Here is a 15,721-nt window from a genome sequence, read left to right as displayed (position 1 = left end):
TGAACACACAACAAACAACAGTTATCTACCTACATATGCCAGATGGTCAGTAAGTACTGATGAAGGAAAATAAGCTAGGAAAGGGAGACGGGGTCTACCAGGGGTTGGAGATTGTGGTTGCAATTTTAGAGGATGGTCAGGAAAAGCGCTGCTGAGGAGGTGGCGTCTCAGTGCAGACCTGAACAAGGTGACGGAGCATTCCAGGCAGAAGTAATGTCAAAGGCAGGGGGTGAGAGGGTACCTGGAGTTCAAAGAGGAAGGGGTCTGTGTGGCTGAAGCAGAGCAAGGAGCCTGGGGAAAGGTGAGGTCAAAGAGGTGCCATGTGGCCTCTGAAAGGACTTTCACTCTTAAAAGGCTTTGACTCCGAGTGAAAAGGGAAGTTATGGCCGGGTGCAGTGGCTCACACCTGCAATCCCAGTACTTTGGGAGGCTGAGGCGGGCGGATCACGAGGTCAGGAGATCGAGACCATCCTGGCTGACACGGTGAAACCCTATCTCTACCAAAAATACAAAAAAATTAGCCGGGCGTGGTGGCGGGTGCCTGTAGTCCCAGCTACTCGGGAGGCTGAGGCAGGAGAATGGCGTGAACCCTGGAGGCGGAGCTTGCAGTGAGCAGAGATCCCGCCACTGCACTCCAGCCTGGGCGACAGAGCGAGACTCTGTCTCAAAAAAAATAAAAAAGAAAGAAAGAAAAGAGAGAGAGAGGGAGAGAAAGAAAGAAAGAAAAGGGCAGTTATTTGGAGGGATTTGAGGAGAGGACTGACAAAATCTGATTCCAATTCTAAGGGATCTCTGCTGGGATGAAAGAGACTGGGGGAAGCAGGGCAAAAAGAAAGCAGAGAAAGCAGTTGAGAGGAATTATATAATCCAAGTGGATCAGGCTGGCAGCAGTGCAGGTAGTAAGAGTTGGTCAGTTCCTTGAAACACATAATTTATACATTACACTTATAAAATATAAATAAATATGTATGGGGGATTGTGCTAAAGAAATTTTGACAGTTGCACAATAAAAATGTTTGAAGACCTACAGAATCAAGTCCCCTGCTTCATTTGTAACTGACTCCCTCCACCCATCCTTCTCACCTCCCCCTACATGCAAACATCAGTCCTTCATTCCTGAAGGCAGGTGCCTTCACTGTCCCCCAAAACACATTATATCTAGGATTCTCAGTTCCAAGCCTTTACTCATCTTCCCCCAGTCCGTGCTCCACTGTGGAATCTCTTCCCTGTCTTCTCTCTTCTCCAAAAGACCATCTCATAGAACTGAAAGAGCTGAGGCTCCTTTGTATTACCTGCTTAGTATTAATAGTTTCATATAAAAGCTCCCTCATTAACGTATCAGCTCCTAATGTGCTTGGTCTTACGAGCTGCATGCTGAGTGGTGAAATGCCACAATAACTGCAATTTACTTTCAAATGGTCCAGCAAAATTATATATACACACACTCATAGACAAAGCAAATATGAATACGTTAAAAAATGACTGAGTCTTGGAGGTAATATATGGCACTTATTGTACTACTCTTCCTACTTTTCTACATGTTTGAAATTGCTCATGAAAAAAGGGGAGTTAGCTGGACGCAGTGGCATGCCTATAGTCCCAGCTACTCAGGAGGCTGAGGCAGGAGGATCACTAGAGACCAGGATATCAAGGCTGCAGTGAGATATGAGCACGCTACTGCCCTCGAGGCCTTGGCAACACAGGGAGACTCTTTAAAACAAAACAAAACAAAAAAACAGGCATGGTGGCTCAAGCCTGTAATCTTAGCACTTTGGGAGGCTGAGGCCAGGTATTTAAGACCAACCTGGCCAACAGAGCGAGATCCTATCTGTATTTTTTTAACTTTTTTTTTTTTTTAATTTTTGAGACAGAGTCTCGCTGTGGCCCAGGCTGGAGTGCAGTGGCGCAATCTCAACTCACTGCAACCTCCGCCTCCTGGGCTCAAGCAATTCTCCTGCCTCAGCCTCCAGAGTAGCTGGGATTACAGGCGCACACCACCACACCTGGCTAATTTTTGTATTTTTAGTAGAGACGAGGTTTCACCATGTTGGCCAGGCTGGTCTTGAACTCCTGACCAAATGATCCATACACCTCAGCCTTCCAAAGTGCTGGGATTACAGGCATGAGCCACCACGCCCGGCTAGCCCATCTCTATTATTTATAAATAAAATAATCAAAAAATAAAAATAAAATTAAAACAAACCACAAAAAAAGAAAAGTGGAGCTGACTGAACTAGCAAACTCATCTCTGCGCTCTTTCCTTTTCTCCTCCCCCACATCTACAGGTTAGGAAGCCACTGTGAGAAAATGGAAGCTTTAGAGAATCTATGGATTCCTTTAGAGTAAAGAGGGAAATCATGAGAAACTAGAATGGTCAGGAATCAGGAAAGCTGATTCCGGGCACAGACCTGATTTTAGCTGGCCCTTTTCAGTTGCAAAAATAAAGAGCCAGGGGCTTTATTTAGGTCATTCATAAATTCTGAAGAGTTTTTTCCAAGTGATCGTAGGCTATTTTTTTTTTTAATAAAAGAAAAGATTCATAAGTTTTTCCTGGCTGAGCACAGTGCTCACATCTGTAATCCTAGCACTTTGGTTGGCTGAGGTGGGAGGACTGCTTGAAGTCCGAAGTTCAAGACCAGCCTAGGCAATAAAATGAGACCCAGTATCTACAACATTTTTTTTAATTGGTTGGGCATGGTGGTGCATGCCTGTTGTCCCAGCTATGCTGGAGGCTGAGGCAGAAGGATTGTGTGAGCCCAGGTTGAGGCTGCAGCGGGCTATGACTGACCGTGCCACTGCACTCCAGCCTGGGCAACAGAGTAAGACCCTGTTTTAAAAAATAAATTTAAAAAAATCTTCAACTGGGCATGGTGCCCAACTCCTGTCATCTCAGCACTTTGGGAGGCCAAGGTGGGTGGATCGCCTGAGGTCAGGAGTTTCAGACTAGCCTGGCCAACATGGCAAAACCCCATCTCTACTAAAAAATACAAAAATGAGCTGGGCATGGTGGCGCATGGCTGTAATCCCAGCTACTCGGAAGGCTGAGGCAGGAGAATTGCTTGAACCCGGGAGGCAGAGGCTGTAGTGAGCCAAGATCATGCCATTGCACTCCAGCCTGGGTGACAGAGCAAGACTAGGTCTCAAAAAAAAAAAAAAAAAAAAAAAATCTTCAGTAAGGAGATAAATAAAGGAACCCTGTGAGGAAGAAAGAAGGGAGAGAAACAGAGATGTATTCGATGTTAATTTATCTTCCCCAAGAGACCCCTGCACACCAGAATGCTGAAAGTTGGGTAATTAGGAGGTTATAGGACCTGATGAGGCAGGGAAAAGAAAGGGCACAAGAGAATTTTTTTTTTTAAGGGATGGGGTCTCACTCTGTTGCCTAGGCTAGAATGCACTGGCATGATCATAGCTCACTGCAGCCTCAACATCCTGGGCTCAAACAATCCACCCACCTGACCTCCTGAGAAGCTGGGACCACAGGTCTACATCACCATGCCTAGATAATTTTTTAAAAATTGTTTTTGTAGAGACCAGGTCTCGCTTTATTGCCCAGGCTTGGTCTCTATTTCCTGGCTTCAAGTGATCCTCCCACCTCAGCCTCCCAAAGTGCCGGTGTGAGCCACCATGTCAGGCCCATTTCTATTTTTTTTTAAGATATTTTTGATCATTTAAATCAGAAATGCTCCCCTGTATTAAAAATTCACCACAAGCTAGGGGCACTGCTCGAGCCTGTTATCCCAACATGTTGGGAGGCCGAGATGAGAGGATCGCTTGAGGCCAAAAGTCCGGGAACAGCCTGGCCAACATGGTGAAACCCTGCCTCTACTAAAAATACAAAAATTAGTCAAGCATGGTGACGTGCGCCTGTACTCCCAGCTACTCGGGAGGTTGAGGTACGAGAAGCGCTTGAACCTGGGAGGTGGAGGTTTCAGTGAGCCGAGACTGCGCCACCACACTCCAGACTGGGCAACAGAGGAAGACTCTGTCTCAAAAAAAAAAACCCCAATTCACCTTAGTGTGAAGCACTTCAGCTCCTTCATGTATCCTGAAAAATTTGATTTACAGTATTTTCAAGAGGTAAAGGGGAACTAGTACTAACTCGGCTTTAATACTCCCTTTTTTAAAAATCCCCACAGAAAAGCCTATTTCCATTTTAAAAAGAGGAAATGGGAACATGGAAAAGTTAATTAAATTGTGCACTAGTATTTCCTTTTTTAAAAAATCCCTACAGAAAAGCATGTTTCCATTTTAAAATGAGGAAATGGGAACATGGAAAAGTTAACTAAATCGTCAAGGTCACAGGGATCATCTGCTTAGGTGCAGTGTTTCTCAAAATGTATTATAGCAACTCTTCCTAGGAGAGACACTGTTTCAAGACCTGCTCAATCCAGCCAAGAGCAGGAAAAGCAAGGACTGCAGCAGAGGCTGTGAACTGGACCCAGATAATACAGGCACTTGACAATTGCCACATAATGACCTTTCAGTCAATGAATGCATAAACGACAGGTGGTCCCCTAAGATTATAATGGAGCTGAAACATTCCTATCACCTAATGACATCTTGATGATCCTGAACCTGTGTAGGCCTAAAATAATATGTTTGTGTTTTAGTTTTTAACAAAAAAAAAAGTTTAAAAAGTTAAAAAAAAATTTTAATGGAAAAAAACTTATAAGATAGGATATAAAGAAAGAAAATAGATTAGGTCCGAGGTGGCTTATGCCTGTAATCCTAGCACTTTGGGAGGCCAAGGTGGGAGGACTGCTTGAGGTCAAGAGTTGGAGACCAGCCTTGGCAACAGAGAGACCCTGTCTCAAAACAACAACAACAACAACAACAACAACAACAAATTAGCTGGGTGTAGTGGTGCACGCCTATAGTCCTAGCTAGTGGGGAGGTTGAGGTGGACGGATCCCTTGAGCCTTGGAGTTCAAGGCTGCAGTGAGCTATGATGGAGCCACTGCACTCCAGCCTGGGTGACAAAGTGAGACTCTCTGACTCTTAAAAAAAAAAATTATACAGCTGTACAATGTGTCTGTGTGTGTTTTGATTTGTTTTCAAAAGTTTACTCTTACATGTACAATGTACAACAGGCTCCAAGACAACACTTCATTCTAAGTATAGGTGGCAAAAGATGTTATAGCAGGGGGCCAGGTGTGGCAGCTCACACATGTAATCTCAGCACTTTGGGAGGCAGAGGCGGACGATCACCTGAGGTCAGGAGTTCAAGACCAGCCTGTCCAACATGGTAAAACCCCTTCTCTACTAAAAATACAAAAATTAGCCAGGCATGGTGGTGGGCACCTGTAATCCCAGCTACTCAGGAGGCTGAGGCAGGAGAATTGCTTGAATCCAGCAGGTGGAGGTTGCAGTGAGCCAAGATGGCACCACTGCACTCCAGCCTGGACAAGAGTGAGAGTCCATCTCAAAAAAAAAAAAAAAAAAAAAAAAAAGATGTTATAGCAAGGAATCCAGATATTTAAATACAAATGGAATCAAGGGTCACCATCGATCACCTCAGGCACATGGAACAGCTTATTTTTTGCCGGATTTCTTAATTCCACCTTTGACCAGGGGCCCCTTCCCCATGGCCTTCACTTTCGGCTCCTCCAGTTTCTTCTGCTCCTCTTTTTGTTTAAAAGATGTACCTTCCAGCTGGGCGTGGTGGCTCACGCCTGCAATTCTAGCACTTTGGGAGGCCGAGATGGGGGGATCATGAGGTCCAGAGATCGAGACCATCCTGGCCAACATGGTGAAACCCCGTCTCTACTAAAAATACAAAAATTAGCTGGGCATGGTGGTGCGCGCCTGTAACCCCAGCTACTCGGGAGGCTGAGGCAGGAGAATTGCTTGAACCCAAGAGGTGGAGGTTGCAGCGAGCCAGTATCACGCCACTGCACTCCAGCCTGGCGACAGAGTGAGACTCTGTCTTAAAAAAAAAAAAAAACCAACCTTATCTTCCTCATCCATCTCCTTGGCCTGCTTCTTGGGCTGTTTCAGGGGCTTCTTCCTGCCATCTATGAAAATGGACATGGTGCCTGCAGCCTCTTCCCCAGACTCTGCCACTGGACTTGTTTCATTTTTGAAGAGACGGGGTCTCACTGTTGCCCAGGCTGGACTACGGTGGTGTGATCACAGCTTACTGCACCCTGGAACTCCTGGTCTCAAACACTCCCCCTCACTCAGCCTCCCCAGTAGCTAGGACCACAGGTGTGCACCACCATACTCAACTAATTAAAACAAATTTTTTTCAGAGATAAGGTCTCACTATGTTGCCCAGTCTGGTCTCAAGCAATCCTCTTGTCCGGCTTCCCAAAGTGCTGCATATTATGGGTGTGAGCCATCGTGCCCAGCCTTGCCTGTGTTTTAAGCCAAGTGTTAGTACAAAAGAGTCAAAAAGTTAAAGAGAATTCAAAAGTCTAAGTAAAAAAGTTACAGGAAGCTAAGGTTATTTTTGAAGAAAGAAGAATATTTTTTCAGAAATTTCATGTAGCCTAAGTATACAGTGTTTCTAAAGTCTACCATAGTATACAGCAGTGTCTTGGTTCTTCACATTCACTCACCAGTCACTGACTCACTCACAGCAATTTCCAGTCCTGCAAGCTCCATTCATGGTAAGCGCCCTATACAGGTGGACCATTTTAAATCTTTGATATGTATTCTTACTGTACCTTTTCTATGTTTAGATACACAAATACCATTGTGTTACATTTGTCTATACAGTATTTAAGGACAGTAACATGCTGTACAGGTGTGTAGCCTACCCAGAGGCAACAGGTTCTACCATATAGCCTAGGTGCGTAGTAGGCTGTACAATCTGTTTAAGTAAACTCTTTGATGTTCACACAAAAGCCCTACTAACACATTTCTCAAACGTATCCCTTTTGTTAAGTGACACATGTCTATATATCACTAGCTGGTCAAATACCTGAATCATGACACTCACTAGGGCTAAGTGGAAACAGGATGGGTTTCATTACCCTGGATAATGGCAATGACATCCCAAGGAAGGGGAGAGAATGGTCTTTAAGAACGGAATTGTCAGTGCTATTAGTACATTAATAAATGCTTTTCTGAGCACGAAGGCCATAAAGGCAGACAGTAGGGTAATGAAACAGTTGAAGATATAAACACAACAAAGCAGCACTTTGCTGTTCTCTAACTCCAGTAGGAAAAACAAGTCTAATTAACTTTGGTTAATACAATTGCTTTAATAATGCCAGAATTCTGACTCTGTCCATCAACCTCTATAGGTAGGAGAGATGACCCCATATAACTGGTGTTACCAGGGAGGAGGAACTTGATACTTAAAAATGATAAAAATTCATCTACCATGTATCTTTAAAAAAAAAATTTTTTTAGACTAATAAAGCAAATGTATTCCAGGGAGCAAAAGGGGTTCACGTCACAAAATATTAGGGAAGTAATAAAAATCTTTTTCTTTCTTTTTCTTTTCTGAGACGGAGTCTCACTCTGTCGCCCAGGCCGGAGTGCAGTGGTGCAATCTCTGCTCACTGCAAGCTCCGCCTCCCGGGTTCACGCTATTCTCCTGCCTCAGCCTCCCGAGTAGCTGGGATTACAGGCGTCCGCCACCACGCCCGGCTAATTTTTTGTATTTTTAGTAGAGACGGGGTTTCACCGTGTTAGCCAGGATGGTCTCGATCTCCTAACCTCGTGATCCGCCTGCCTCGGCCTCCCAAAGTGCTGGGATTACAGGCGTGAGCCACTGCACCCGGCCAAAAATCTTTTTCTTTTAATAGAGACAATAGAACTATCCACCCAACAGGTATTTATTGGGTGCCTCCTGTGCATACAAAGTACTATGAAAACCAGGGACTATGAAGCCACCAATTAGGTTCAAGGAATAAAGCAAGAGATGGTTGTTTCTGACAAACTGACTTCAGTCGAAGTTTCACCTCTCATCATCTTGAACTGAGAAAAAAATGACTGAAAAGCAAAAGAGGAACCAGGAAGAGGGTGTTCCAAGGCTCCTTTGAAGATTAAGCCTCTATTTTATACTACAGTTAAAAAGTTTAATTCCAAAATAGACAAAGCTCTACCCAACAAAGAAGTCTGGAAAAAAAAATTCTTTCTTAGCCAATCATTCTAAGCACTTCTTACACTCACATACAAGAGCCGGAGCGCCCTCCAAAAGGCATGACGCAGGGGTTTCTCAACAATACCTCCTGCTCTTTGGCAATTAATCTCGCTTTAGATCAGGCCCCAACCGCCTCCTGGCGCCCACTAGATGCAAGGCCTGGGCTCAATGTTGTCGAACGAGCTTGTTCTGTACGCAACCGCGACAGCATGGGAGGCAGAGAAACCAATTTGTTTTATTTATTTGATCCTTAAGTTCAGGCAAACGAGGCCTCATGTGGGTGGAAGGCAGGACTAAAGGGGGACAGTCGACTAGGGACAAACCCCAGTTTCTCCCAGATTCGGCCTGCTCATTTCCGACTGCACCTCCCCACACAGGACTATGATGAGAAAAAAATTCCCCTGAAACTCGTTTCCAAGGGGGGTCCACCAAAGGTTACCCTCCACTCGCTCAGGCCGGAGGACACTGAAGCTGCTGTGAAAAGGAACACAAGGAGTTCCGCCGGGTCGGGGGCCTGACTCTGCAGCGCGGGGGGCGCCCATGCAACGTTCTCTGACCCGTGTTGGGGTCGTGCCTTTCCCCGCCCCGGCCTGCTGGCTCCTCACCGCCCGTTCCTCCCAAGGCGGGCCTCGCGCACTTACCCCCGGTTAGGACCCTTAGGGATGAACCAAGGCACCAAGAAGCCCACGAAGCCCCAGAACACGCTCATCACAATGAGAGGCACAGTGAGGCCGTGATACGCCATGGTCGCCGCCTGAGCGCCAGCCCCTACCCCGTCGCCTCACTCGGATCCCACCAGGAAGTGTCAATAGCTGACCGCGTGACCAGCGTATGCAAGCCCCGCCTCCCGCGCCCTCACGTGACCCGCGCGCCGGCCTCCGCCCCTCGGGGAGCCCAGAGGCAGAGCCCCGCCTTCGCCTGGCTGTCTCCTGGCTGCAGCTCCTCGGAGGCATGTCGCTCACCCCAGAGCTAGGGATTCGGTCACCAGGGGCTAAGCAAAGTGTTCTGTTGAGAACTTGGCCCTTTTAGACAAAGAGTGTAGTTATCTACAGCCTCATCTACTTATGCAACAGACACAGAGAACTTAACAATAGTTGTCTATTACTATTCTGAATTCCCGTGTACCTGGCACTGGGCCATGATCTTTAAGTTCATGAGCCCCAGGCCGGGTGCGGTGGCTCACGCCTGTAATCCCAACACTTTGGGAGGCTGAGGCAGGAGGATCACTTGAGGTCAGGAGTTCGAGACCAGCCTGGCCAACATGGTGTAACCCTGTCTCTACTAAAAATACAAAAATTAGCCGGGTGTGGTGGCGCGTGCCTGTGGTCCCAGCTACTCAGGAGGCTGAGGCAGGAGAATCGCTTGAACTCGGAGGTGGAGGTTGCAGTGAGCCGAGATCACGCCACTGCACTCCAACCTGGGCGACAGAGCAAGACTCTGTCTCAACAGAAAAAAAAAAGTGCATGAGCCCGTGTTGAACTCCTCACTTCAGCCTATGAGGTAATTGTAATTATTATCCCCACTTTGCAGTTGAAGAAACTGAGGCCCAGGGAAGAGGCTAAGGATCTTGCCCAAAGTCACATAGTAAGTGGCAGGGCCAGGATTCAACCCCTGATTATGATTTTCAAGGCCAGGGCTCTTAACTGGTGCACCACTATTTATCTTGTGTGCTGTGCCAGGCTCTGGAGTTACAGAAGTCAATCAGGCACCCCTGAGGGAGTTCACATTCTGGGGAGCAGATGACCTTGCAAACAGGTGACTCATTGCAGTGTGAAAGTAAGCGGACGACCCTGCAAGGCTTTCTACCCAACTAGTCCTCGCTGAGCCTTGAAAGACAAGTAGAAATTAGCCAGAATAGTAAGAAGAAAAACAGGCCAGGCATGGTGGCTCACACCTGTAATCCCAGCACTTTGGGAGGCCAAGGTGGGCAGATCACCTGAGGTCAGTAGTTCAAGACTAGCCTGGGCAACATGGTGAAATCCCATCTCTACTAAAAATACAAAAATTGGCCAGGTATGCACCTGTAGTCCCAGCCACTCAGGAGGCTGAGAAACAAGAATCGCTTGAACCCCTGGGAGACATAGGTTATAGTGAGCTGAGATCGCACCGCTGCACTCCAGCCTTGGCGACAGAGTGAGACTCTGCCTCCAAAAAAAAAAAAAAGAAAAAGAAAAAGAAATAGAAAAAAAAAAGGTAAAACAGTTTTGTTTGTTTGTTTGTTTTTTGAGACAGGGCCCTGCTCTGTCACCCAGGCTGGAGTGCAGTGGTGCTCCATAGCTCACTGCTGCCTGGAACGCCTGGGCTCAAGCCATCCTTCTGCCTCAGCCTCCTGAGGAGCTGGGACTACAGGTGTGCACCACCACACCCGGCTAATTTTTAAAATGTTTTGTAGAGACAGAGCCTCGCTATGTTGCCCCGGCAGGTCTTAAACTCCTGGCCTGAAGGGATCCTCCACCTCAGCCTCCCAAAGTGCCGGGATTACTGGCATAAGCCACTGTGCTGAGCTGATAAACAGGGCTTATAACGCTTGCTGAGAATTTTCACATATGTTAGTTATAGTATGCGCCAAGCTTGGAATAGACAAGGAAGCCAGTTCTCAGAGAGGTTGAGGAGCTTGATGATAAAGCTTACAGGTGAAAGCAAGGTAGAAAGCAGGTCTTTAAATGCAATGTGCTTTACCAGGGACCATGGTTTCCTTGCAGTAGCCACATTGCATTACCTCCTGATTTCTTTCATCAAGTAGAATGGATTCCTGTATTAAATGGGAAACTGGACCAATAATCTTCAACATCTGTACCAACTTTTCAGACATGATTCTAAGCCTCTAACCTGATCAGCAATGTAGGAAACTAGTTTGTCTCCTTTGTGCTCATAATGCTTCCCCAAAACTTAGCCCCAGAAGAAATCCTATTATGGTCCTTAAGTTCTAGTCCAAACACTGCCTTCTCCAAGACCCATTTCATCCTGTTAGCGCATCTCTTTGGCCTTGTTGTATACGTATCCTGACCGACCCTCTACTAGAGGGCCAACTCCTTGAGAATAGGCACTGTTTCACTGATCTTTGTTTCTGGGAGGACTTTATACATAGAATGTGCTCAATAAATAATTGTGCAACTGAATTGAGTAGCTAAGAAGGAATGAGATCAGTCAGAACAAAATTAGAGAAAGAAGTTCATTTCTACTTTCTCCTTCCTTCCTTCCTTCCTTCCTTCCCTCCTCTCTCTCTCTCTTTCTTTCTTTTTTCTTTTTTTGATGGAATCTCGCTCTGTTGCCCAGGCTGGAGTGCAGTAGCACAACACTGGCTTACTGCAACCTCCACCTCCCTGGTTCAAGCGATTCTCCTGCCGCAGCCTCCTGAGTAGCTGGGATTTACCAGCGCCCTCCACCACACCAGGCTATTTTTTTTTTTTTTAATTTTTAGTAGAGATGGGGTTTCACCATGTTGGCCAGGCTGGTCTCAAACTCCTGACCTCAAGTGATCTGCCCGCCTTGGCCTCCCAAAGTGCTGGGATAATAGGAGTGAGCTACCACGCCCAGCCCCTTTCTTTCTTTCTTTTTTTTGAGGTAGAGTCATGCTCTGTCACCCAGGCTGGAGTATGGTGGTACAATCATAGCTTACTATAGCCTTGAACTCCCGGGCTCAAGGGATCTTCCCACCTCGGCCTCCAGAGTAGCTAGGACTACAGGCGCATGCCACTATGCTGGCCTAATTGTGTGTGTGTGTGTGCGCTTGTGTATGTGTGTGTGTTTGTGTGTGTGTGTGTGTGTAGAGATGGGGTTTCACCATGTTGCCCAGGCTGGTCTTGAACTCCTGCCTCAAGGAATCCTCCTGCCTTGGCCTCCCAAAATGCTAGGATTACAGGTATGAGCTGCTGCAGTCAGGCCCTTTCCTTTTAATAATGGTAAAATACAGGTAACATAAAAGTTACTTTCTTAACCTTTTAATTTTTATTTATTTATTTATTTATTTATTTAGAGACAGGGTCTCGCTGTCATCCAGGTTAGAGTGCAGTGATGTGGTCTTGGCTCACTGCAACCTTCGCCTCCCGGGTTCAAACGATTCTCCTGCCTCAGCCTCCCAACTAGCTGGGACTACAGGCATGCACCACCACACCCAGCTAATTTTTGTATTTTTAGTTGGAGACAGGGTTTTGCCATGTTGCCCAGGCTGGTCTCAAACTCCTGACCTCAGGAGATTTGCCCGCCTTGGCCTCCCAAAGTGCTGGGATTACAGGCGTGAGCCGCTGCGCCCAGCCCAGAACTTTTTCATATCCCTTAAACAACCACCTCTGGCCAGGTGCAGTAGTGAGACCCCAATCTCTACAAAAAAATTTAAACAAAAAATTAGCTGGGCATGATGGTGCATGCCTGTAGTCCCAGCTACTGCGGAGGGTGAGGTGGGAGGATTGCTTGAGCCCAGGAGGTAAAGGCTGCAGTAAGCTGTGATCACGCCACTGCACTCCAGCCTGATGACAAAGCAAGACTCTGTCTCAAAAAACAAACAAAAAAACAACCACCTCCCATATTCCCTCCCCCAGCCCGTGGCAAACACCATTCTACTTTCTGTCTCTATGAGTTTGACTACTCTAGGTTCCTTCAAGAGGAATCATATGGCATTTGTCCTTTTGTGGCTGGCTTATTCACTTAATATCCTCAAGACTCATCCATGTTGTGCAAGTGTCAGAATGTCCCCTTCCTTTTTAAGGCTGAATAATATTCCATGTGTGTATACAGCACGTTTTGTTTATCCATTCATCCATCGATGGACATTTGGGTTGCTTGCGCTTTTTGGCTATTGTGAATTCTTTCCCATTTCTTAAACAAGTGGAAATTTTTGTCTTAAATTGATCCCTTTTTGTGTCTGACCTTTGCTTTATCTTCTAGGCAGCCTCTTTGAGAAGCAATGTCTGGAAGTGCAAGGATGTAACTCTTTTTTTTTTGAGACAGAGTTTCGTTCTTGTTGCCCAGGCTGGAGTGCAATGGCACGATCCCAGCTCACTGCAGCCTCCGCCTCCGCCTCCCGAGTTCAAGCGATTCTTCTGCCTCAGCCTTCTGAGTAGCTGGGATTACAGGCACGTGCTACATGCCCAGCTAATTTTTATTTTTATTTTTATTTTATTTTTAGTAGAGATGGGGTTTTGCCATACTGGTCAGGCTGGTCTCGAACTCCTGACCTCAGGTGATCCACCTGCCTCAGCTTCCCAAAGTGCTGGGATTACAGGCGTGAGCCACCGCACCCGGCCAGGGATGTAACTCTGTTGTTGTTGTTGTTGTTGTTGTTGTTGTTGTTTTGAGATGGAGTCTCGCTCTGTCTCCCAGGCTGGAGTGCAGTGGCGTGATCTCGGCTCACTGCAACCTCTGCCTCCCGGGTTCACGCCATTCTCCTGCCTCAGCCTCCCGAATAGCTGGGACTACAGGTGCCCACCACCATGCCCAGCTAATTTTTTGTATTTTTAGTAGAGATGGGGTTTCACCGTGTTAGCCAGGATGGTCTCGATTTCCTGACCTTGTGATCTGCCCGCCTCGGCCTCCCAAAGTGCTGGGATTACAGGCGTGAGCCACCACACCCGGCCGGATGTAACTCTTTAGACACCAATTCTGTCTAAATCTGTTGGTTTCATCTGTGAAAGGAGAAAAGTTAGTATCTCAGTATTATATATGTGGGCTAGTATTAGCCTATAGCTCCCTCTATCAGCCAATCTGTCAAAAGCATTTTATCACACACCAAATGAAAACTGTCCCCATTCAGTGACCCATCAAATGAAGAAATACTCTCTGCCCTCACAGCGCTAAAGTCTTCAGGAAACAAATCAGACTCTGGGCAGTGTGGTCGAAGGACCCCTGGGGAGTCCCCGAGACTCCCCCAGCAGGTCTTTCTTTCTTTCTTTTTTTGAGATGGAGTCTTACTCTGTCACCCAGGCTAGAGTGCAGTGGCGTGATCTCGGCTCACTGCAACCTCCATCTCCCGGGTTCAAGCAATTCTCCTGCCTCAGCCTCCCGCGTAGCTGGGATTACAGGCACCTGCCACTGCGCACAGCTAATTTTTGTATTTGTAGTGGAGACGGTGTTTTACCGTCTTGGCCAGGCTGGTCTCAAACTCCTAACCTTGTGATCCACCCACCTTGGCCTCCCAAAGTGCTGGGATTACAGGCATGAGCCACCACGCCCGGCCACCCCACCAGGTCTTTTCTAACTGTGAATCTCTGTAAGGCTGAATTTTCTTCCTATAGTTCATCTAAAACAACATGTCACATCAGATTGAATGCAGTAGTATTATGAGAATGCATTTGTCTTCTATTAAACCAGAGGTCAAGGAATTCTCCCAAAATGTAACACAATGTTACTCTTCCAACTACATTTTTTGTTAGTTTTGGAAAAAACAGCTATTTCTCATATAAATGTTATGTTAACATGTTATGGGTTTCTTGTTGCTCTTTTTATGTGAATTTAAAATAAATATGTTGGCCAGATGCAGTGACTCACACCTATAATCCCAGTGCTTTGGGAGGCTAAAGCAGGAGGATCACTTGAGGCCAGGAGTTCCAGAGTAGCCTGGGCAACATAATGAGACCCCCATCTCTACAAAAAACAATTTTGATGTGGTGTTATCTCCTGTAGTCCTAGCTACTTAGGAGGCTGAGGAGGGAGGATTGCTTGAACCCACAAGTTCAAGGTTACAGTGAACTATAATTGCACCATTGCACTACAGCCTGGGTGAAGAGTGAGATCTTGTCTCAAATAATAATAATAATATAATAAAATTAATATGTTAAAATTTGAAGTTTTAATTTCTAACATGGCAACTATCAATAGCTATAACCTATATAAATGTAAGTCCCTTGGGTCCTCCATAGTTTTTGAATATGTAAACAGGTCTTGAGACCAAAAAGTTTGAGAAGCACCACCGGAGGAAAAACCTCAGAGGCCCCCCAGCAGCATCAAGGAAACAAGAGTTGACTGAAACACTATTGTGCAACGAGCTGAGGAGCCCTTCTTTCCTAAACTCAGTCCTGTAGGTAAAAACGGGCATGCAGACTCACGAAGATATGGTGTCATAAAGCCCCTTTCCAAGCTACTCTGGAAACTTGGAAGTTACTAGGGCAGCTGAAAATCCTAGCAGGATTTATTACTCCTTAGCCCAGTAATGTATATGGAACGTGCACTGTGTATGGCCACCAGTACTACTGCTGCCACCATTGCTGGAGTGATTGCCACCTGCCAGACATTGGACTAGGTGCTTTGAATTATCTGTCTCATTTAATGCTCACGACACTGAATATAGGTATTTTAAAATCTATTGTACATAATTTTAAAAGGCTTAGATTTGGTTTATTTATTTATTTATTTTTGAGACAGAGTCTTGCTCTGTCTCACCCAGGCTGGAGTGCAGTGGCGCGATCTTGGCTCACTGCAGCCTCCACCTCCTGGGTTCAAGTGATTCTCCTGTCTCAGCCTCCTGAGTAACTGGGACTACAGGTGCCCGCCACCACAACTGGCTAATTTTGTATTTTTAGTAGAGACAAGGTTTCACCATGTTGGCCAGGCTGGTCTCGAACTCCTGACATCAGGTGATTCACCTGCCTCGGCCTCCCAAAGTGCTAGGATTACAGGTGTGAGCCACTG

The 15,721-nt window shown here is 46.3% G+C and overlaps 1 protein-coding gene across 1 annotated transcript in view; it reads right to left on the bottom strand.

The window, feature by feature from the left end:
• The window catches only part of ATP6V0E1 (ATPase H+ transporting V0 subunit e1), a 50,137-nt gene extending 41,182 nt beyond the window's left edge, over nucleotides 1–8,955 (bottom strand). The window contains exon 1 of the mRNA XM_054488742.2: nucleotides 8,740–8,955. Coding sequence (XP_054344717.1) covers nucleotides 8,740–8,843 — 104 coding nt within the window. The 5' untranslated portion in view covers nucleotides 8,844–8,955. The remainder of the gene's footprint in view (nucleotides 1–8,739) is intronic.
• Between the last annotated feature and the right edge of the window lie 6,766 nt (nucleotides 8,956–15,721).

The sequence above is a fragment of the Pongo pygmaeus genome, chromosome 4, assembly GCF_028885625.2.
Source record: "Pongo pygmaeus isolate AG05252 chromosome 4, NHGRI_mPonPyg2-v2.0_pri, whole genome shotgun sequence".
Lineage (NCBI taxonomy): Eukaryota > Metazoa > Chordata > Mammalia > Primates > Hominidae > Pongo > Pongo pygmaeus.
The sequence above is the reverse complement of the archived record's forward strand: the minus strand, read 5'-3'. Positions and strand labels throughout refer to the sequence as shown.